Source organism: Ochotona curzoniae, unplaced genomic scaffold (assembly GCF_017591425.1).
Source record: "Ochotona curzoniae isolate NIBS_2020 unplaced genomic scaffold, NIBS_Ocur_1.0 contig_2688, whole genome shotgun sequence".
NCBI lineage: Eukaryota > Metazoa > Chordata > Mammalia > Lagomorpha > Ochotonidae > Ochotona > Ochotona curzoniae.
This window is the reverse complement of record NW_024465553.1, coordinates 20,997,534-21,020,941: the sequence shown is the minus strand read 5'-3', so window position 1 is coordinate 21,020,941 and position 23,408 is coordinate 20,997,534. Positions and strand designations below refer to the sequence as shown.

The window sequence follows — 23,408 nt, the reverse complement described above, 5'->3', positions numbered from 1 at the left end:
CTTGAATTTCTCTACTCCACAGGGATCCATAAGTACCGTATTCATGACTGTATAGTCCTGTCTTCAAATGGTTTACAGGAAAAAAAAAAAAAACTGAAGCTTCAATATAAAAAGGCACATTGGAGGTTGTGCTTAAATGCACAACCTACAATAATTTACATAAAATGCAAAAGAAACACTAGATGTGGTCCAAGCCATCTTAAACCAAACATTGACCATAAATTCTACTGCAGGTGCATACTAACTAGATAAATACATCCACACTAATGTCCTCTAGGAGTCATGCATAGCACCAACTGCTGCTGACATGAGAAAAGATTGGCCAGATCTTTGAAGAACTCACAGTTCAGCTGCTCTAACAACCAACAGCAGCAAGTGGATTTGCCTGCTTGTAGTGAAATGACCGACCTACTGGCACAATTATTTCCTTCATGAGCAAAAAGTTCACGAGAAAAGACGACAGTTAGAGAGAAATTCAAACAACTAAAACATTCAGCCCTGAGAGACCTAGGAAAACTAGTGGGGAGCTTCAGTTAAGAAAAGAACACCATGAGCAAAAAGCATAAGAGCAAATTAGTGAAATATCGTCTGTGATGTAAGCACAGGAATTGAGATAGTTCCTATTGGGGTTAATACCTTATTCTTTAGGTACCATAGGGTCAAAAGTTCATATGGTCAAATCTTTATTTTAAAAAGAAAATTAACATAACCCCAGCTGTTGGCAACTACCAAGGTTACCTGGTACCTGGCAAGCGTTACACTGCTGGGAGAAAAACAGCCAGTAACTGGTAGACACTCTGGGCATGGTTAATGCCAAGTTTGTGCTAACTCTACCAGTATGCCAGCACAACTGTTTATGCTTTTTCTTTTTTAAAGACATGGACAAGGCAGGGAACACCAGGCTGGGACACATGACCGCAGCCCAGGCAAGGGGGCTGCAGATTGCCTGAAGATGAGGGTCTGGGGACATATCACAGTGGGAATGGCTGAGGGCATGTTTGACAAATGGGGAATGGCTGAAGGCCTCTTTGACAGAGGAGGAATAACTTCTGAAATCTACCACAGATTGAGCCACTGCACTTACAGGTTGGCAAGGGAGGTAAGATGGGAGTGCTTTCGAGTGGGGGAAACCAGAGGCCATGTCTGGGTCAGGTAAAGGCATCCACCTGCATAGGAGACCTGAGGTTGGCCTAGGCCACAATACTTAGAGCACCCACTAGAACGTGAAAGACCCAGACCTGGGGGCAGATTCTGTAGGGGACTTGTAGGCTTACCTCTGTGGGAATACAGCACCTACCGAGAGCTGGCGGTGATGATGGGCCAATCCAGACTGGCCGCAGAACTCACCTGACAATCATGTGGAAATGGGGCTGGGAAGAAGTGGGGCGGGACAGAGCTGCAGCACCTCTGGCACAGACAAGGCCAGAGCTGAAGGAAGATCATGCCAACCAGGGCTGCTGCATCCACTGGCATGCATGTGATCCAGAGATGAGAGCAAACCTGATAGGGAACTCCCCTGCTAGCCTGCAGCGCCCATTGTGAGTATGAGCTGGAGCTGGAGGCAGGTAAGGCTGGGCCAGGGCACAACACACTGACACAAGTGAGAGCCTGCAATGGAGGGTAGTCCAGGCCTGGTTGGACCACAACACCCACCAGTTCACATGACGACTGGTACTAGGAGTGGACCAGGCTGCCAAGATTGGGGGTATGTCATTTCAGACTGAGCCCACTGGCATGTACCCACTGGCATGCATGACACCTGGATCTGGGAGTGGGTCTGGTAGAGGAACTTTAGGGACTCTCTTGATGGGCTGCTGCTTCCATTGGTTAAGCATGAGAGCTGGGACTGGAGGTGGGCCATACCCTCTTTTGCACAGGAGAGCCAGACTGGGAGCAGGCCAGTAAGGCTAGGCCAGAACATCAGTTGCCAAGTGCCAGGACTGTGTGCAATTTCTGTAAAGGCTTGACCACTGTATCTCCTGACAGATGTAGGATCTGGGGCTGGGAGCATGCCTGGCAGCGGAACTGTGAGCATTCCCTTGCTATGTTATTATCTATCACTGGTGAGCACAAGAAACAGGGCTGGGGGCAGGCCATGCTGGGCAAGGAGGCAGCACCTGTCAACAAAACGAGGGTCGGGTCTAGTGAAAGGACAGGCTGAGCCAAGCCTCTAAAACCCATGAGTGTGCACAAGAGCCAGATGGGATGTGGGTGGCACTGGGCTAGACAGCAGCAGAGGCCAGCATGCACAAAAGCTGGAGCTGGGAACAGGCCTGTTAGGGTTTTAGGGGAGTCGTCCCAACTAGGTTGCGGCACCTGGTGGTATGTGTGAGGCTGACTGGGCTAGGCTGGACCACGGCACCTGTTGATTCATATGAGGTATGGGGCTGGGATAGAACTAACCAGGCAGCTGCATCTACCACACCAGCATTTGCACTGGCTGGTGCAGGTGAGAGACCAAACCTGAGCATGAACTGTTGTGGCACACACAAAAGCCTGAAGTCACTCCAGACAAGGTTTCGTGGGGGACTCACCAACTGGATCGCTGGCCCCAGACTCCCACCCATAAGGAAAAATCACAGGATATGTTGTCAGGCCTTCAAGTGCATGTATTGAGACTGGGCTTTCTCAGTTGCTGATGCCTGTGCAGCGGACAGCATGCCCAAATGCAGGGAAAGGAGAGCCAATTGAGGCCTACCAAGGACCTCAACTGCCTCGTCAGAGGACAGAAAGTAGAAGAGCTCAGACTATTGTCCTGGCTAAGCTTCGCAGCATGTTCTTGGGCGTGTGAATGTAATGTCAACCAACAGACCCTGGAAAGATTTCTCAACCTGGAACAACAAAACCAGCAACTTCTCAGAACTGTCAAAACCACTCAAGTAACACCCTCAGAACACTCCTCCACATGGGGACTGCTAGGGTCTCATCACAGGACCCCACATCCCAGGGTGTTGATGTAGTTTGAGGGGGTAGACCTGAAGACCTGAGGATACTGAAACATCTGTCCCACCTACCTTCCTCTGTACCTGCCCTCCCCACCCTAATCAGAGGCCCACAAGCTGTACAGCTGCCTCAGTTCGAACAAAATCCACAGAAGCAATGAAAGGGAAGGAGGGGTAATCTAACAGCAAAAATCACACATCACTGCAGTTGTCAGGGCCAAAGCAATCAGCACAGAAAGGAAGCAAACTTAAGGATGAACAAGAGAGGCTTTCAAGAGAGATGTGACAGGACTTGGTGACTGACTAGATAGATAAATGAAAGGCAGGTTAGAAGACAGCTTCAAGATCACTGTAAGCATGAACCATGTCAAACTGCCATTATTCTAGGTTGAAGATGATAATACGTACAGTCTCTTAAAGTTAACCCTGACAGTTTGGAAGAGAATACTTTAGAAAGTTTGCAGAGGGCCCAGCATAGTGGCCTAGCAGCTAAAGTCCTCACCTTGCATGCACCGGGTTCCCATAAGGGTGCCGGTTCCCATCCAGCTCCCTGCTTGTGGCCTGGGAAAGCAGTCCAGGACAGCCCAAAGCCATGGGACCCTACACCCATGTGGGAGACCTGGAACAGCTCCTGGCTCCTGGCTTTGGATTGGTGCAACATCGGCCATTGTGGTCACTTGGGGAGTGAACCAGCAGACGGAAGATCTTTGTCTCTCCTCCTCTCTGTATATCTGACTTTGCAATAAAAATAAGTAAATATTTAAAAAAAAAAGTTTGTGGAGAATGTAATTAAAAGATGTATTTTGGTACCAAAAGTTTATAAATGCAAGCATAGTCCACAGTGTGCAAACTTTCTGAAGATGATTCCCATAACAGTGAATAGCACTGAGTGAATCCAAAACATGGTGGGAAGAACTAATATCCTTGGTTCTAGATAACTTTGGGAAAACAGGCAGCAAAGTAGCAGGAAGATCTACAGCTCAGAGAGAAGGTGGGGCTAGAAAGGCGGTGTCAGAAAAGGATGTGACTGATGAACGTCTTCCCCAAGAGGCAGGCTTGAACAAAGGTGGACTCTCTCAGCCAGTGGCTTCACCACGCTTGGAATGGCAGCAATTCAAAACAGTTGAACTATCGTAACCACTTGAGCAGTGCCCTCAGAGCACTGGGGACCGGGATGGTTGCGAGGCTGGGTGTGGCTTCTCCCTTTGTCTCTCCCCTTCGCCCAGATACAGGAAGGAAAAAAGAGAATGTGGAAACAATGGTCTTATCCAATTTCCTGTAGCCCTTGACCCTTTGTGCCCTAATCAACTATGTTAAGACAATAAAATAAAATAAAAATAAAATAAATAGAATGGATTAAAATAAAATAAAACATTAACCAAAAAAAAAGCCATCTAATAGGCTGTTAGCAATTTGAGTCACAAGGAAAGAATTTTTAAAAATATAATCTAAGGGTGTATATCACCTAATGTATTTTTTCAAACTTATGTATTAATTTATTTCTGTGTATTAGATTGTTACGTGAAAAGTCCTCAGACAGAGAGAGAGCAAGAGGAGGAACAGCAAGGAAGCCATAATGATACACATTTCTAAACTGCTGCAACGCAGGGAAGACAGCGGGGGAAACCGGAAATGCTACAACTCAGGGGCATACAGGAAGAAAAACCTGGGGTTATTTTAGCATTTCTGAGTCCCAACCACAGTGAATTTCCCAAAGTGGAATCTCCCTTCTTCTCACCTCCAGAGAACACTTTAGTGTTTCCACTGTTGAACGCCAGGCAAAAAATGTTGGAATGATGTTCCCCTTTCAGCTGGATGGGCTTGACCCTGGAGTGGATGGCTTGCTCCATGTGCCATAGCAGAACCCGGCGGTCGTCTCCTCCTTGGGAGGAAGGAAGAATCGAGGTTAAGAGGCTGACAGTGCTGCAAGGCCGGTGTTTGCATCACCCTTCAATCCCATCCTATCCACAGCTAAGTCTCCCTCAACTTGCCAAGACTCTGAGGAGGCAGGACCCAGATCCCACCTCTCTCGGGTGTAAGCAGGCGCGAGGTCCCTCTCTCGGCCGCCCCTGCTCTCCTGGAGCTGAGCCTTGGAGAGACACTGAAACTGAGACGGATGAGCACTGACACTCCCAAAATCCCCGCTTCCACCCTTTTCCAGTATCTACTTGTTTATAAATTTCTTCGTTTGCCAGCTAGACTATTTTACCAAAGTCCTTTATTTTGTCTAATAGAACCTGAGTTGTTTTCTGCTCAAAGTAACATACTTTTAGATGTAAATCCCCAGGGCAATCTCCTGGACGTGATCTCATCATCTAGAGACGCTGTAACAAAGGCACATGGGCAATCCCCTGCCTTTCACAGCAGCAGGGTTGAAGCGCAGCCCAGCTCTTCCCAGTTTATCTCGCCACAGGCTGAATTAAATGAACAATATTATACTGCAGGAATCAGCTCCCAGCAATGAAAAGGGATAGCTTCTACAAAATTTTTATATTATTAGACGCCTTTAAAAAGTATGGATGGGGGGAAAAGTCTGCAGGATGAACTGACCGTTAACGGAGAGCATATACCTCTAGCTACTATGATTACAAGAGGGGCAGAGCGGACTGTTGCTGTAGTGCCACAGGTTCAGCTGCATGTGCAATGCCAGCATCCCCCATGGGCACCAGGTCATGTCCTGGGTAATCCACTTCCTATCCAGCTTTCTGATAACAGCCTGTGAAAAGCTGGCCCCTATAACTCATGCAGAAGACCTGACGGATTTCCTTGCTCCTGGCTTAAGCCTGACTCAGTCCTGGCGGTTATGGCCATCTAGAGGGTGAACCAGATGATAGAAAAACAATCTTTTTCTGCCTTTATTTCTCTGGAACTTTGTCTTTCAACTAAAGTAAATACGGGCCAGCATCATGGCAACTGGTCAAGCTACTATTAGTGTTCAGCTCCTGTCTGCGGCACAGGTATCCTTACGGGTGTCAGCTTGAATCCTGGCTACTTGACTTCCAGTCCAGCTCCCTGCTCATGTGCCTGGAACGCAGTAGATGGTTCAAGTGCCTGGGCCTCTGCAAACATAACTGCTATCCACTTCCAGGTCATTCTTATCACCTCAAACAACTAAAACTCCATGGAAATCATTGTTCTACTTTCTGTCTTTATGAACTGGACTGTTCAACTATATGCAAAAAGTTAATCTAAGCAAAGACTTTAAATTTAGTATTCAAAACAATGAAAATCCTAGAATATAACACAGGAAGCAATCCTAGATAACCTTGAATATGACAATAACTTTCTAGATACAACACGGATTACATGATTCATTATTAAAGAAATAACAGATAAGTTGGGCTTTGTCAAAATTACAAACTTCTGCTCTACAAAAAATGGTATCAGGAGAATGAGGAGACAAGTTATAAAGTGGGACAAAATCATTACAAAAGATACATCTAATAAAGGACTATTGTCCAAAATATACAAAATATACAAGCACAGACCCAACAAGCACTTTCATTCGGGGCAGGTGGGAATGCAAAACAGTACAGCCAATTTGGCAGTTTCTTATAAAACTAAACATACTCTTAACATACAATATCCACCAATCATGCTCTTTGGCATTTACCCAAAAGAGCCAAAAACTTATTTCTACATAATGACTTGCAGATGAATATTTATAGCAGCTTAATTCATAACTGCCAAAACTTGGAAACAAACAAGATGTCCTTCAGAAATATGATTGTTCAATGTTTTTTTAAAAAAAAAAAAAAAAGAAAGAAATGGGGCCTGGTACAGAGGCCTAGCGGCTAAAGTCCTCACCTTAAACGTTCCAGGGTTCCCTATGGGCACCAGAAAGCAGTGGAGGACAGCCCAAGTGAACTAGGCTTCAATGCCCATTGACATGTATGAGAGCTAAATGGGATGTGGGACAGACTGAACAAGTCTGCTGTACATACTGGCAAGCATGGGCACCAGGGTAGGGGGCAGGCCTGGTGGGGGTTACAGGGAGTCACCCCGACTAGGCTGCAGCTCCCACTGCTTTGCGTGAGGTCCAAGTATGAAGTGGGAAGGATCAGGCTAGACTGCAACACCCATCGGTACGCATGGAAGACAGTGCTGGAAACAGAACTGACCCAGCAACTGCAATGACCAACATGTGCATAAGCTGAATGGAGAGATGGACGGTGCCGGACCCTGTACTGGCAAGCACACACAAAAATCAGGTCTAGGATCACCTCAGACAAAGTTTCTCTGGGGATCCCTCCTCCCAACTGAACTGTTGATCTCAGAACCCCAACCATGAAGAGACTATGTCAGCCAGTGGATTCTGAAGAGATTTCATTATACTTGGAATGGAGAGACTGACAGCAATTCAAAACTGATGAACTATCAGAACTGCCTGAGCAGGACCCTTGGAGCATGCCCCACATGAGGGATCTGGGATGGGTGGGAGGCTGGGTGGGGACTCTCCCTTTGATTCTTCCCTTACTCCAGATAGAGGGGAAAAAAAAGAAATTAGTGTAGAAACAATGGTCTTACCCACTTTCCTGTAACCCTTGACCCTTTGCACCCTAATCAACTATGTAAGATTATCAAAATAAAAATATATTTTAAAAATTACATGAGGATGGAAAGGAATAAGCAGTCAAGTGCAAGTGCAGGAAGGTCCAGAGAGATGAGGAGACATGCGACCTGCCCTTCACCAAAGGAGGGACCACAGGCACTGACCTCTGTGGACACCGTCTATACCCACCATCTTTCTTTTGAAGTTGGATCCATTTATCTACCTATTAACTCATTTCTTCATTACAAAACTAGGACAGAAACATTCCACAACATTTAAGAAATTGTACAGCCAATAAGTCACTCACTCAAAAAACTACAATTCCTGAAATCCCAGGGCTCCTATAACTTGAGAGAAGCAATATTCACTCCAGAGGTATGCTGGTGCTGCACAGACATGCCACACAACTAAGCCTGTAGGGAATATGTAACACTGTCAGCCTATCCATTTTAGGTTAATAACTCCTCAGAGGAAAGAAAAAAGCTACTGAGTAGAGAAACATTCCTCAAAATGCCTTCCCTCAAAATCAACATTTCAGAGCAATAATTCAAAGGAAGATTTTAAGATCTTATATGTTGTTATTTCAAAAGAATTTTACAGAGAGAAAGATCTTGTATTCACCAGTCCACTTCCCCAAGAGCTGTTAACAATCGCCACTGGACTGATACAAAGTCAGGAGCCAAGAACTTTTTCCAGGTCTCAAACAGAAGTGCAGGGGGCCAAGTACTTGAGCCAACCTCTGTCATGTTCCGGGGCCACAGGCAGGGAGCTGGATGGGAATGGAGCAGCTGGGACATCAATTGGTACTTTATGTGTGTTACACCACTACACTGGCACAGATCACAGGAAGACTTCTAAAACAAATAGCAATGCTCTCCTACTCCACCTCCCATAGGTGGGTCAGTGCAGTGGCATAGCAGGCTAAGTGTCCATCTGTGGCAAGAGCATATGGGCATTAGCCCAACTCTACTTTTTGAGTCAATTTGGGGGATTCAATCAGCAGATAGAAGATCTACCTCATTCTCTTGTAACTCTGCCTTTCCAATAAGAATAAATCTAAAAAGGGAAAAAAACACAAGATGGCAGCACCGTGGTTCAACAAGCTACTCTCCTCCACCTACAAGTTTGGGTATCTCATACAGGTGCCAACTTCATGTCCCAGCAACAAAGGATGGCCCAATGCCTTGGGACCCCGCATCCACATGTGAGATGTAGAAGAGTATCCTGGGCCCGGCAGCATGGTCTAGCGGCTAAAGTCCTCGCCTTGAACGCACCAGGATCCCATATGGGTGTGTAAATAAATCTTTAAAAAAAATTATAAGAATAAAAAGAACATGGTACCTCTCTGTGCACAGAAAGTTTTGAACACGTCACTGGTAAAAACCCACCCATCCCTCATAGCATTTTTCTAATAATAATGAATCTTTTTTTTTTTTTAAGATTTATTTATTTTTATTACAAAGTCAGATATACAGAGAGGAGGAGAGACAGAGAGGAAGATGTTCCGTCTGATGATTCACTCCCCAAGTGAGTGCAATGGCCGGTGCTGTGCCGATCCAAAGCCAGGAGCCAGGAGCCAGGAGCCAGGAGCCAGGAACCTCCTCCAGGTCTCCCACACGGGTTCAGGAACCCAAAGCTTTGGGCCGTCCTCGACTGCTTTCCCAGGCCAGAAGCAGGGAGCTGGATGGTAAGTGGAGCTGCCGGGATTAGAACCGGTGCCCATATGGGATCCTGGCACATTCAAGGCGAGGACTTTAGACGCTAGGCCATGGTGTCGGGCCCTAAAATAAATAAATCTTAAAAAAAAAAAAAAAAGAGTATCCTGGCTCCCAGCTACAGATCAGCTCAGCTTTGGCCACTGCAGCCATTTGGAGAATCAGTCAGTGGATGGAAGATCTTCTGTATGTTTCCTTCTCTCTGTATATCTGTCTTTCAAATCAAAATAAACAAATCTTCAAAACACACACACATACAAATAATAAATAACAATGAGGGAGTGTGCTGTGACCAGAGTAAGCTTCTGGCCACAGTGCCAGCATCCCACAGGAGCATTGGTTTGAGTCCCAGTTGTCCCACTTTTGATCCAGCTCTCTGCTGACTGTCTGAAAGCAATAGAAGAGGGCCCAAGTATTTATGAGACTGCTTAAGCTCCTGTCTGCTGGCTTCAACCTGGCCTAGCCTCAGCCACTGATGCACGAAACTGGATCATAAGGGATTCCAAGTGGCACTAATAGGGGACACCAGTATCCCAAGTGGTGGTCACTATCCACTGTGCCCCAGTGCAGTCCCACAAACTCTTTCAAGAAGGAAAAGAGTGCTAGCAACGTCATGAAGACAACAGGAAATGTTGGATAGTCACAAATAAGCCAGATAGACCCTCACCATCCATAGGCAGAAAACTCACCTCACATCACCACTGCAGCCTTGTTACAAGGTAATCTTTGCTCATCTCATCAGGTTGCAGGGCCCGACACAGGCAGAGGGAACATGGCCATCAGCCTTTAGCCAACATGCTCCCCACCACTGGATGCACTGCAGCCCTGTCCACGTCATGAGACGGCATCCTCTTCTTGCTTCCTACACACCCCAGGCCTGAGAAATGTAACTTTCAGTTTTAAACTGGCCCTGAAGGTAAAACAGTTCTTAACCTCCAACACATCAACCCTACCTATAAGACACATGATAGAATCTGATACTCAAGACTACAAGGTATAAGAGTGGCAAGGAAGGTGTGCATGAAGGCATGGGAAAAGACGATAACCAGAGTGACAAATTACTAGTCATGTCTTTCCCCTAAATTCTTCACTTAGAACTAACTGCCATAGGAATGGGCAGTTAGTCTAGCCATTACGAAAGCTGTGTCCCACACTGGAATATCTGGGTCTAAAACCAGCTCTGATACTGAATCCAGCAACCCCTGGAAGGCAATGGTGACAGTTCAAGTAACTGGGTTCCCACCTCTCTTACAAGGGAGAGCAGGGTTGCACTTCTTATTCTCTAGCTCCAGCTAGGCCCTGGCCACTGTGACATTTGCAGAGTGACCTAACAAAGTGTAATGTGCTCTCTCTCTCTCTCTCCCTCTTTTCTTCTCTCTATCTTTCTCTCTCTCTCTTCCTCTTTCCCCACCTTCCTCTCAAACAAACAAAAGTAATAAAAATTAAAATCCGAAATAATTGCTGGGCATTAGCACAATGGCTCAGTTTTCTGAGTGCTGGTTCATGTCCCAGCTGCCCCACTTCCCATCCAGCTCCCTGCCTGTGACCTGGGGAGGTAGTGGAGGATGGCCCAAAGCCTTGGGACCCTGCACTCATGTGGGAGATCTGAAAGAAGCTCCGCACTCCTGGTTCAGCTCAGTTCTGCCCACTGTGGCCATTTGGAGAATGAACCAGTGGATAAAAGATCCTTCTCTCTCTTTCTCTCTGTAATTTTGCCTTTCCAATTAAAATAAATAAACCTAAAGAAAAAGGATGAAGGGGCCTGGCATGATGGCTCAATTGGCCAATTCTACACCTGCAAGTGACAGGATACCATCTGGGCACCAGTTCCTTTCCTGGCTATTCCACTTTCTATCTAGTTCACTGCTTATGGCCTGCAAAGACAGCAAAGGATGATGGAAAGCCTCGGGACCCTATACCTGCATGGGATACCCGGAAGATGCTTCTGCCTTCCAGCTTCGGATTGACTCAGCTCCAGCCACTGCAGCCACTTAGGGAGTGAACCAATAAATGGAAGGTCTTTCTGTCTCTACCCTCTTTAAATTTGATTCTGCCTTTCAAATAAGGCTAAATTAATCTTTAAAAAAAAACACACACACACACACTGTGATTCAAGATATTAATGATGAAATGGGAGGCCCACCTCTCCTTATGACACTGGGAAATGCCCTCATCCAGGCTCTGCACACCTGTGCCTGAGGTACCCGTCCACGTATTCCACAAAGCACTTTATTCTGACATACAGTATTCCCATAGGCCCCCAAGGACAGACATTTTCTCCACGTGTATATTTGAATAGGAAAGATACCTACTTCTGTTAAATAAATTTCATCAAAATTATACTCAATCAGCATACTTTCAGCAAACATCAAATTCAAACTACAGGCTGGTAGATACACACACATTACTTGTACTTACCTGAGCTAATGGGTAACCACCTGCTGCTGACCAGGTATGTGCCTTAAATGAGAGGTGCGTGATAAATGTAAGGACAGAGAGAACACAGAAGCGGAGAGGAAGATTCTGGAAGACTATAAAGACCAAGCCCAGGTGAGGCGATCTCTCGCACCTAAAGAAGTCAGCTGGAGGAATGAATGCGTTCTGCGGCACCGGCCCTGCCTTGTCTCCTCGCCCCACCTCCCCCCGGATTCCCACAGAAAAGGGGAAAAGTCCTTGGCAGAGCTTCAGAGTCAAGCATCAGATGATGAGAATGAGACTGCTTAAGCATGTGTGACAGAGCAGTTAGAAAAGTAATGCAGACTCAGCCTGGCGATCTGATTCTACTGCAAACTACAGGAGAACTCGCAAGCTGCTTCACTGTCTCTGAGCCTGTTTCCTCATGTGTGATACAAGGATAACAGTATTAAAGTATAAAAGATAATATAGGGCCTGGCACGGTAGCCTAGTGACTAAACTTCTCACCTTTAATGCACCAGGATCCTATATAAGTACCGGCTCACATCCCGGCTTCTCCACTTCCCTCCCAGCTCCCTGCTTGTGGCCTGGGAAAGCAGTCGAAGATAGGACCCTGCACCCGTGTGGGAGACCTGGAAGAAGCTCCTGGCTCTGGATCAGCTCAGCTCTGGGCACTGTGGCCACCTGGGAAATGATCCACCAGATGGAAGATCTTTGTCTCTCCTCTCTGTACATCTTTCACTCTTTCCAATAAAAATCAATAAATCTTTAAAAAATATATATATATATATAGTAAGATCCTTATCTTAGAAAGGTATGTCAGCATCAGATGTGATCATATATACAAGCATGCCTTCCCATGAAACAATCACAAATAATCCAATGCATGAATGCCATGCTCAGAGGAGTGATCTGTGTTGTTCTTATAAGGAGCAATGCCTCAGTTAAACAGAGAGGCACTGTGAGGCAGTCCTACCTAACATGACCAGCACTGAGGAATACTGAAGTTTTCTGAGGGATTGGCAGAGCATGTCAGCTAATGAGAGTTAAGTTTGGGGAAGCTTTGGCGGTGGTGACTAACAATTACGAAAGCTGAAAAGAACAAAAGCTTGGAAAGTAGTTACTGCTAACAAATTCTCTGCAAGGACCAAGATAACAGGCTAAGGTAATAAAAAAATCTTCTCATTCCTAGAATTGTATTTTCTCACCACCAACAATGAATTCTAATGTCTGTTTTTCCACAAAGGCCGTGTCTGTTCTCTAAGCCACAGATCCCTCAACACTCATCTCTCACTGTCCTTTCTCGGTTCTTCAGCACTTAGTTATGACAACCAACAGAACCTTCAAACCCCCTAGCCTTTCTAGAAAACAGGCAACACTATGTTCCAAAGACAAATAAGACCTACCAAGCACTTAGCAGAAGGCCTGGCACACTGTCCATCTTGAATAAGAGTAATTCCTATGGCACATATAAGGTGTTCTCAACAAATACTTTGATTGGATAAACATACTTAGGTAGAACACGTAACTTTATTTACAGTAAAACACATATATGATTTATCATTTAAGAGGAGCCACTGGACTTAAATATATACTCCAGAAATTGCTATTATTCAGCTTCCAGTTCTTCAAAAAACAGATCCAAAATAGAAAAGACGTGCCCATTTAGAAAGAAAAAATAGAGACAAAGAGGCAGTTTGAGAAAGCCCTCTGGCCTGGGAGCAATGAGCCCTGCTGAGTGCCCTGCTTGCCAAAGGCTACGCAGAACAAGTCACCTTCAAGGTCTGCTCCCGTTCCCAAAAAAGAAACGTCCTCCCCTCTTCCACCAGAAAAGATACAAAGGCTTACATAACACAACATTCCCTCCAGCTTCTTGTCAGTCTTGATCTCATTTTCAGTTTTGCCATAACCACATAGCACCTTTACCACCATTGTTTAAATTGCCTTTGTAGGGCCCAGTGGTGTGGCCTAGCAGCTAAAGTCCTCATCTTGAACGCACCAGGATTCCATATGGACACCGGTTCTAATCCTGGCAGCTCCACTTCCCATCCAGCTCCCTGCTTGTGGCCTGGGAAAGCAGTGGAAGACAGCCCAAAGCCTTGGGACCCTGCACCCGTGTGGGAGACCTGGAAGAGCTCCTGACTCCTGGCTTTGGATCGGCACAGCACTGGCCGCTGCAGTCACTTGGGGAGTGAATCATCAGACGGAAGATATTTCTCTCTGTCTCTCCTCCTCTCTGTATATCTGACTTTGCAATAAAAACAAATCTTTTTAAAAGAAAATGTCATAAAAACAATTTTAGGTCAGAGTTCTGTGTGGAAAAGAAATGGGATTTCATATTCTCACAAAAATCTAAAGATTATTTTTAACAAGTTAATATTCATTACTCAATACTTTTAAAATTATGTAGGGCAGCAAAAATATAAAACAGAATTGATTTTTTTCTTAACCTATATAATCCTCATCTGCATTAGGGTTTTATTAACTTTAAAAGTCTTTAATTCCACCCTTAAGTAACTAACTTCAGACTAAAATAATAAGAAAATCAATTGTTTTCTTTTTCCTTGAAAATCATACAAAACAAAAAGATTAAAATTAAACACCATGTTTATTAGCAATAAAAGTGTTATTATAGGGTCTAGCACAGTGGCATAGCTTGCCAAACCTCTCTTCAGTGCCAGCGTCCCATTTATGTGCCAGTTCATGTTTCAGCTGCTGCACTTCCAATTTAGACCCCTGCTTATGGCCTGGGAAAGCACTGGACGATGGCTCAAGTCCTTGGGACCCTATACCCAAGTGCAAGATTCAGAAGCAGCTCCTCGTTCTTTGCTTACGATCGGGTCAGCTCTGGCCATAGAGGCCATTTGGATAGTAAGAGAATGAAAGATAGTGAGAATGAAAGATTTCTGTCGCTCTCTCATTCTCTTTTATTTTCAAATAAAAATAAATCTTTTTAAAAACAGATTGATTGGGCCCGGCGGCGTAGCCTAGCGGCTAAAGTCCTCACCTTGAACGCACCAGGATCCCATATGGGCGTCGGTTCTAATCCTGGCCGCTCCACTTCCTATCCAGCTCCCTGCTTGTGGCCTGGGAAAGCAGTCGAGGACAGCCCAAAGCCTTGGGACCTTGCTCCCGCGTGGGAGACCTGGAAGAGGTTCTTGGTTCCCGGCTTCGGATTGGCACAGAACCAGCCATTGTGGTCACTTGGGGAGCGAATCATCAGATGGAAGATCTTCCTCTCTGTCTCTCCTCCTCTCTGTATATCTGACTTTGAAATGAAAATAAATAAATCTTTAAAAAAAAAAAGAGTTATTATTATTGGAAAGGCAGATATACAGAGAAGAGGAAAGACAGAGAGGAAGATTTTCTGTCTGATGGCTCGCTCTCCAAGTGGCCGTAACAGCCAGAGCTGAGCTAATCCGAAGCCAGGAGCTTCTTCCAGATCTCCTATACGGATGCAGAGTGCCAAGGCTTTGCGCCATCCTCAACTGCTTTCCCAGGCCGCAAGCAGGGAGCTGACTGGGAAGCGACGCCTCTGGGATTAGAACTGGCAACCATGTGATCCTAGCATGTTCAAGGTAAGGACTTTAGCCGTTATGCTATCACACTGGGCCAAAAAATAAATCTTTAGAAATATAAATAAAGTGCTCTGACAGGGGTCATCATTGTAGTGAAGTGGCTAAACTACAACCTAGAAGTACCAGCTTGTACCCCAGCTGCTCTACTTCTGATCCAGCTTCCTGCTCACGGCCTAGGAAAAGCAGCAGGGAATGGCCCAAGCGCTCGAGATCCCCGCCCATGTGTGAAGCCCAGATGAAGCGCCCAGCTGCTAGGCTCCAGCCTGGCTCAGCCTTGGCTGCTGTGGCCACCTTGGTAGTGAACCAGCAGACAGAAGATCTCTTGTGCCTCTCCCTCTATGACTTTCAAATTAATCAAGCAATCTTAACAAAATAGATAGATAAAGCACTGCTCTATAAACATGCTCTTTGCCTCATTCGTGGTATGAGAAGATAATAGTACCTGCTTTTTACCTTACAATTCCAACGGCAGGATCCACTTGAGCCAAGTTTTCTTGGTTAGTAGAATCTCCCAGTTCTAAATAAGTCCAACTACATTTTATAATCAAACCCACAGCTAACCTGTAAACCAGCACAGATTTGCACCTGGTGGAGATACATAAATCAGGGCATCTCTAGAACTACTGCCAATCAAAGATACTTCGAAAAGTAGCCTGCACAACGCAACTACGAATTTTTGAGGTGCTAATGATATCTGAGAAGGCTAATAGTCATCAGCTAAACCTCACTCGACTATTTTTATAGCAGAAGCAACAAACACCATCATAATCCCAAATTTACCAATCTTTGCCGGGTATCAACTAGCTAACTAAAGAACAAATGAGACAAATAATGTGTATCTATGAATACACACATTACTTTATCCTGTGGCGTGATCCCTATAATTTATCACAATCCCACAAAGCTCTCCTTAAGGGTCTCCTTTCTTTACCACCAAATCTCATATACTAAATACTACAAACCAGAAAATCAAATGTCTATTAAAGTATCACAAATCAACAAAAGAAATCTTCTAAAGAATCAGGCACTGTTATACAGTATACACCTAAAAACTCTTAGCTGCTTTATTAGTATAAAAGGTATACACCCAGAAATTAACAGACTCAGGAATCTAAGTTAATTCCTTGGGCCCTGCAAAGCAGCCTTTGCACATACCAGGATCCCATATGGGCGCCAGTTCTAATCCTGCAGGCCCCGTTTCCCATCCAGCCCCCAGCTTGTGACCTCGGAAAGCAGTGGAGGACGGCCCACAGCCTTGGGACCCTGCACCCGCATGGGAGACGTGGCAGACCCAAAAGAGGCTCCTGGCTCCTGGCTTTGAATTGGTGCAACTCCAACTGTAGCAGCCTCTTGGGGAGTGAATCAACAGATGGAAGATCTTCCTCTCTGTATATCTGACTTTCCAATAAAGTTAAAAATAAAACCTAAAGAAAAAAAAAAGCTAATGCCTTCCCAGCAACAATTAGTACATTTTGAAATTTCAAAGAAAAAAAAAAAAAAAAAACAAGAGTCAATCTGCTGAGCACCGCATGCAAAGGTGTGTTCTGTGAAAACTTTTCAGAAATCTGCCCATCACCAGCCACATTTCTCCTGAAAGTGCTAGTAGACACCACCCCTCCCAAAAAGACTGAAATCTGTAAAATGTAAAATGTGATATAACCAATGACTGGGCAACTGGAACTAACTGACCATTGACTAATAGGTCAAATTAGCCATAGTTATAATCATTGCTATTATTTCATGCTTAAAAATAAACTGTGATGACAAGGCTGTGGGGGATCTTACAAATCAAATCAGCTCACCTCCTTGACCGTTCCTGTGGAACTGAAAGCCCCCACCTCCTGAGGTCCCGCAAAACAATCACAGCGCCACAGGCAGGGCAGGGCCCTTGTGATAAACCTTTACAGGTGCCACTTCCTTCAGTCCTCACAACTCGGCGAGGTACAACTGTAACCCGTGAAAGCTAACCCAGTGATCACGCAGCTGACTGCTACCGTCCTGGCTGCCTGACTTCAGGGTTCATATTCACAATCCCTCTATAAATCCTCCTAATGATCAATAAGGTCAGAGGCCCAGGTGAAACACAGACTAAACATCTAATCCCATCAGTAAACAGTATGACCGACTTTTAAATGTCTTTCCCCATGCAGTTGCTGATGCCACTGAAAAATTCCTGAACATACTTTTTCTACATTTAGTTTATTGGCACAAAAAGAGACCTGAGGGTCCAGCACAGTAGCCTAGTAGCTAAATCCTCACCTTGCATAGACCAGGATCCCTGGCCTGTTCATGGCCCAGCTGTTCCACTTCCCTTCCAGCTCCCTTGCTTGTGGCCTAGGAAAGCAGACTAGAACAGCCCACAAACCTTGGAACCCTGCATCCACATGAGAGACCTGAAAGAAGTTCCTGGCTGCTGGCTCTAGATCAATACCGCTCTGGCCACTGTGGCCACCTGGGGAGTGAACCAATGGGTGGAAGATCTTTCTCTCTCTCCTTTTCTCTGTAAATCTGCCTTTCCAATAACAATCAATCTTTAAAAAAGAGAGACCCACGTCTTGCCATAATTCTAAACTTTATACTTAGGAGCTGCCAGTTGGCTAGATCAAAGAGTCTAAAGCTTTAAACTTCAATTCAGGGCAATCTCTCCTGTTGACTGCTAAGATGTCTGTCTGCACAAACCCTTCACAAGATAAAGGCGGAGTTACAGGCCAGCTCAAGATCCGCACAAGGCTGCCCTGCGATCAGTCTTCCAGGCAGGTTCCACAGGCATGTTCATCCTCACAAAGAGGCGGCAAGCGCGCAAATGGGCCCACTCAACGGAGAAGGGCGAGAAGAGACAGTGAACACAGTACAGAGTATTAGACGCAGCCAAAACCTAAGATGCAAAGCCAGGACAGCTCCAACCGCGAGCGGTCAGTCAGTTTCCTTGCTGCTGTCAGATCTCTCACGCACAGCACGCCGACAGCCCGCGGCCCTCAGGATCCGCACACGGGAATCCTCATCAACAAGACCATCCTCACGAGGCAGGAGCTGGTCTGTGATGACCAGTGCTCGCACATATAACATGTCATCACCCCTTCACCGCCATCCTGGGAGGGAACTGAGGCAATATGTTATGCTCCATGTACAGATGAGTGAAGGGATTTACCTAAACTCACATAATTTGTGATGGGTGTGGCCCCCAGCGCCAGTCAAGCAATGCCAACCCAGGGTTTTCCACACCTCAGTCAGGGTACCTCTTCATCCTGTATCTTCACCATTAGCACGGCCTATTCCCAAAACTGCCGCGAACAAACGCCAGCTATGAATGACACCGGGTGTCCTGAGCACAAAACAGCATTTTCTCTGAGAGGCCTCCGACCTATACTTTGCCTAAAGCACTGCTCACAACAGCCCTGCAGGAAGGCAACGCAATTCCTGAAGTGTTCCTCCACGGGCAGCAAGGCTGAGTAACCTGGCCTGGGTCACACTTTAACCAGACAACACAAGATGTCATCCACTGCTTTGTATGGCAAAACGGGGAGGCCAAAGAAAAGTCTCTCTTGGGTTAAAATAAATTTTAATGTTGTAAAATCGTCCAACACGCTTTGTGCCACTCGTTGGTGTCACACCCACTTCCCAGCATGGCACCTTCTCTCCTTCCTTTCCCTGGGTTACCCTTTACATCAGGTGGTCGGCTACGCCCTGGAGAAAGAGCTGGAGCCTTAAAGGAAAACCAACCCATCTTCCGCAGCAGCACTACACACAGCCATGGGGATCGTGTAAACATTTTCGCCCTGGGTCTAGATTAATTTTATCAAGTAGGATGTGTCAGTTACAAGAAATGTGATCCTGCTGAAACAATTACGAAATGAAAATAATGAATCAGCTATGAAGTCTATCATTTTAATCACTACTCTCTTAAGGGCTCTAACTAGTCCAGACAAGATACACAAGCAAGATGCATGCAAGTCATCTCACTGGCACCCCATCCCATTAGGGCAGGTATTACTGTTTATGATTAGGGTTAGATAGCTAAAGTCTCAAAATACTTACCTGCCCCTCCCTCGGATTTTAATGCTAATGAGGGACTGGGACAGATAAGATAATTAAAGGATTTCCCAGAAAAAAATTTTAATTAACTTTAACAAATTAAGGTGCTCTGAGACTCCCCAAAGGGGGTGGGTTCCTTATCTGAAGCCAACAGGAGGAACTCTGCTGAGGTTCACACAAGCTGTACTCAGGATGGCAGGTGCATTCGGACCAAAACTCAGCATTAAAGGAACGTGAACAACCGAGTCTAAATGAGCCAAACTGGAGAGGCCAGTTAAAAAAAAAAAGGCTGCTGGAAGGGCAGGAGCAGATAAAAAGCAAACAGGAAGAATTGAACTGGGAGTGTGAGGGCAGGGAGGAGCAGCAGCAGGGGACAAAAAAGTTTGAAACCCAGGAAATACTGATGGAGACTCAGGCGGCAAAGTCAGGAAACGAACTGGCAGACACGGAGGTCTATGACACAGCAAGGACAGGGCCCTCCTCTTCCACAAGCTCAGACCGACTCAAGGCAACACACCGGCAAGCTGACACGCGGGGAAGGTCCCGATAGGGACACAGAAGCGCTAGCCAGTAGGGAAGGCAGCGATATATATTTTATAATTTTGTTAGTGCTTTCTAAACTGCATTCACTTTAAGGAGGTGAGTCTCGTCGAGTATGTAAATGGTATTTCCACAAAGCTGTTCCGATGTGTTAACCCAGGCATTCCTGGTGAACTCAGTTGTCTGTAAGGCACCGACTCATTGCCTAACTCAGTGGTTAGCTTCTGGGGTCTGAGAACACCCCTGTAGGAAATCTATCCTTTTAAGAGGAAGTCGGAAGCATTTTGAGAATAGAAGAAGCAGGAGGGGAACACTGGCAACTTTGATTTTGAAAGGTCTTTCCCCACCTTTGCCCTTGACAGTTATTGGCTAAAACTTGGAAGGCAGGAGGAAGCTTCCCTTTGGGATCTGCCTTGAATAGGTGCTACCGGGTCCCCTCAGGGCATGATCACACACTCAGGTCAGCCCTGCAGAAGCTCCAGGAGGTTTATCAAGAAATCATCACAAGTCCTGTCTCTGCTACCCGCCCCCATGGGACTGTACACCCATGTCACTTCCGACTGTAACTCGCGAAAACGGATGCTATTGCCATGATCCCAGAAGTTTCTGGCGAATTGCCCACTGACGCAAACTAGAAAGCCATCCGAGGGCCGACCTGGGGGAAGCCAGGCGCCACGTCCAGCGCTGCCCTCCCCAAGCCCCCCCACCCCCAAACCTCAGACCTTCCAATACAGGAAGGGATCGAGGCCCCTCACCCCCATAAAACGGACGGAAACCGCAGACCACCCAAACACCCGTCTTCGCCCTCCGCACCAGGGTCGGGATTGGGGAAGATGCCGACCCCCCTCCCTCCAGCCCCGCAAACGCCCATTCCCTCCCCCACTGCGCCCTTCGCCTCGGGCCGGCGACCCCAGGGAGCGCTCCCTCCCGCCGGGCGCACCTCCTCCCCCGGGGCAGCTGTCGCCGCCGCCGCCCGGCCGGCCGGGGCCTCCCCGGGAGCAATAGGCTATCGATTCAGCGGCCTGTCGCTAGGAGCCCCGGGAGAGCGAGGCCTACACCGCCCGGCCGGAGCCCCGGCCTCGATTTCGCCACTTTCCCCCATACCGGAGGGGAAGCCGGGGGGAGGGGGAGGGGGGCAAACCGACTGGGCTGGGAAGGAGGGAGAGAGGGAGACGCGGAGACCACCTGCAACGGCAGCCGCGGGGAAGTCGAGTCCGGGCGCCGAGCTCCCGCCAACAAGTCTCCCGGGGGTCGCCCACCGAGCCCCTGCCGCGCAAGTTGCGCGTTCAAGTTCAGACGGGCGTCCCTCTGCCTCCAAGCCCCCAGCCGCTCCCGAACCCAAAATAAAAACAAGACGCGGAAGAGGCCGCCGCAGCAGGAGAGGCTCTGGGCCCCTCACAGCGGCCGAGGGGGCAGGTCCCCTCGCCTCCGCTGACCGCGCCGAGCCCCTGGGGTCGCGGCCTCCCCGGCCCTGGGGCGTCCGGCTCCTTGTCAGCACCGGGCCCCACAGCCCCTTCTCCATGACGCGGGCGGCGGGGACTCCAGCTCCCCTCCTTGCTTCAGGCGGGCCTCCGAATCCCCAAAATTGGCCCCCCGCACCTTTTAAAGTACACGGAGGAAGAGTTTGCCATCAAACTTTGTCAAGCGGTAACCTCGCCCCCTCCCCGACCCACACTTTCAGGGGCTTTGCTCCAAAGAGAGCTCACTTCGCACTTGGGATGTAGTGAATTAGGGACCTGTCAACCATTTTAGGTCTCTCTTTTTTTTTTTTACGGAAGACATCCTCTCCTTCCCCTCCCGCCCGCCCTCCCCCTGCAATGGTCTTAATTTGACACCAAACCTTCCCACCGCAGAAAAAGGGGGTGGGGTGGGGTTGACAAGGAAGAAGGGGGGGACGGAGGGCAGGAGGGGGTGGCGAGGGGAGAGCGAAGGGGGGTGGCGGGAGAGGCTGGAAGGGGGACCGGGAGGTGCGGGGAAGGGGGTTGATTTACCTGAGACCAGCCACTGGCCTCCATTGTTGGAGAATTCAATGGCATTGACACAGCCGAAGTGGCCCAGGAGGTCCTTCTTGTAGAGGTTTCTGCAGCCCCGCAGGCGTCTCCTCTGAAAGTCCTGAGTGAGCAGGGGGTCCCCATGCAAGCCCCGCTGGGACAAGAAGCCCACCACTGACCTCATGCTGCCCCCCAGGCCAGCTCTCCTCTTCATGCTGGAACCGCCGCCGCCGCCGCCGCCGCTCGCGCCGCCGCCCCTCCCTCGGCCTCCCGCGCGGCCGCCGTCCGCTCGCTCTCCCCCCCGCGCCCGGCCCTCCCCCCAGCGCTGCGATCCGGACGGTTCTTCAACCAGCCATGGCAGCCCGAGCGAGGTGTGCAGACACTCGGTGGCGTTCGCGGCTTCCTCACGGCCGCCGGCCTGCCAGCCTCCCTCCCCTTCCCTGCGAAGCTCCTCCCCTCGGCTTCTCCGCCTCCTCCTCCTCCTCCTCCTCCTCCCTCAGCAGCTGATCCTCAGCTGCGGTCGCGCTCCGGCGATGCGCGGCCCTGGCGCCGGCGGCGGCGGCGGCGACGACGGGGACCGGGAGGATGCGGGCGGCGGCGGCGGCGGCGGCGGCGGCGCGGGCGGCGGCCCTTCCCCCACGGCGGGGGGCCGGCCGGAAGAACGCGGGCGGCTGCTTGGAGACCGCGGGCGGCGGTGGCTGCGCCTTCCTCTTGGCTGCTCCTTCGCGCTCCGGGACTTGAGTGGCGCTTGGGCGGAGGCCCCCGCAAGCGCCCCCCGCACTCTGTGAAGTTGAATGCGCGTAACAATCAAAGTGGCCGTCCGGCCGCGGGGCTCGCCGTCTCCTTCCTCGGCTGCCCGGGCGGGTGGGCAGCTTACCCTGCAGGCCCAGCGCGGACGCGGACGAGTTCGGGGACGGGAGAGTGGAGGAGTAGGGTTGCGGCCCAAAGTAACCAAGAAGTGGAAGCTGAACTGCGGGTAGGACCTCCAGGCCTCCTCCCTCAGTCGATCCCACACCTTCCCTGAACCCACCCCGGCTCTAGCAGGTAGAAGCAAAGGGGGATTTAGGACTGGACATTGAAGGGAGACGGAGTCCCAGGGGATTTCGTACGTCTGCCCCTTCCTCGCCTCCCCCATTAGTTCTGTAATTGTCCCTTCACTTTAAAACAAATGGGGGACAGGGAGCCAAATTGTTCAACCAGGGAGATACTAGAACAGTGAATGGAGGGGAAGAGGGTTTTACTAAGAGGACTGCCCAAACCAAGTTGCCCTGAGAAGTACTTCCGTCCATCAGTTGCAGGTGCGTTCACAATATCAAAAACATGACTGAGATATGTGACATCTGCTGTGTGTGAAGCCGACGACTGGCCCCGTGGCACGGACCCTCACCTCCCACGCTGGAGGACCCGGGCTTTGGGTTCCCTTCTTGCTAGGCTTCAAGAGGCAACAGTGGGAGGAGGCACTCTGGTTTGAATTCCAGCTCCTGGCTTAGGCCTGATCTAAATGCCAGGCTGCTGTGGGCATTTAGGGAATGAGACAGCAGAAAGGAGCTCTGTCTTTAAAAAAAAGTTGCCTTTAGGGGTCTTGAGTTTGGAGCAGGTGATGGTGGCAGCAGCTGTTCCCGGGCCTGAAGTGGCTGCCCTGG

The 23,408-nt window shown here is 48.3% G+C and overlaps 1 protein-coding gene across 3 annotated transcripts in view; it reads right to left on the bottom strand.

The window, feature by feature from the left end:
- Window positions 1–22,008, bottom strand: part of DCAF5 (DDB1 and CUL4 associated factor 5) — a 70,440-nt gene extending 48,432 nt beyond the window's left edge. For 2 of the 3 annotated variants that reach the window (XM_040975395.1, XM_040975396.1), the window contains exons 1-2: window positions 21,766–22,007; window positions 4,681–4,824 (exon numbers count right to left, since the gene is read on the bottom strand). In XM_040975395.1, the coding sequence (XP_040831329.1) occupies window positions 4,681–4,824; window positions 21,766–21,979 (358 nt within the window). In that variant the 5' untranslated portion in view covers window positions 21,980–22,007. Of the gene's footprint in view, window positions 1–4,680; window positions 4,825–21,765 lie in introns of all 3 variants that reach the window. The other variant, XM_040975397.1, reaches the window with a different exon arrangement.
- Window positions 22,009–23,408: the final 1,400 nt, after the last annotated feature.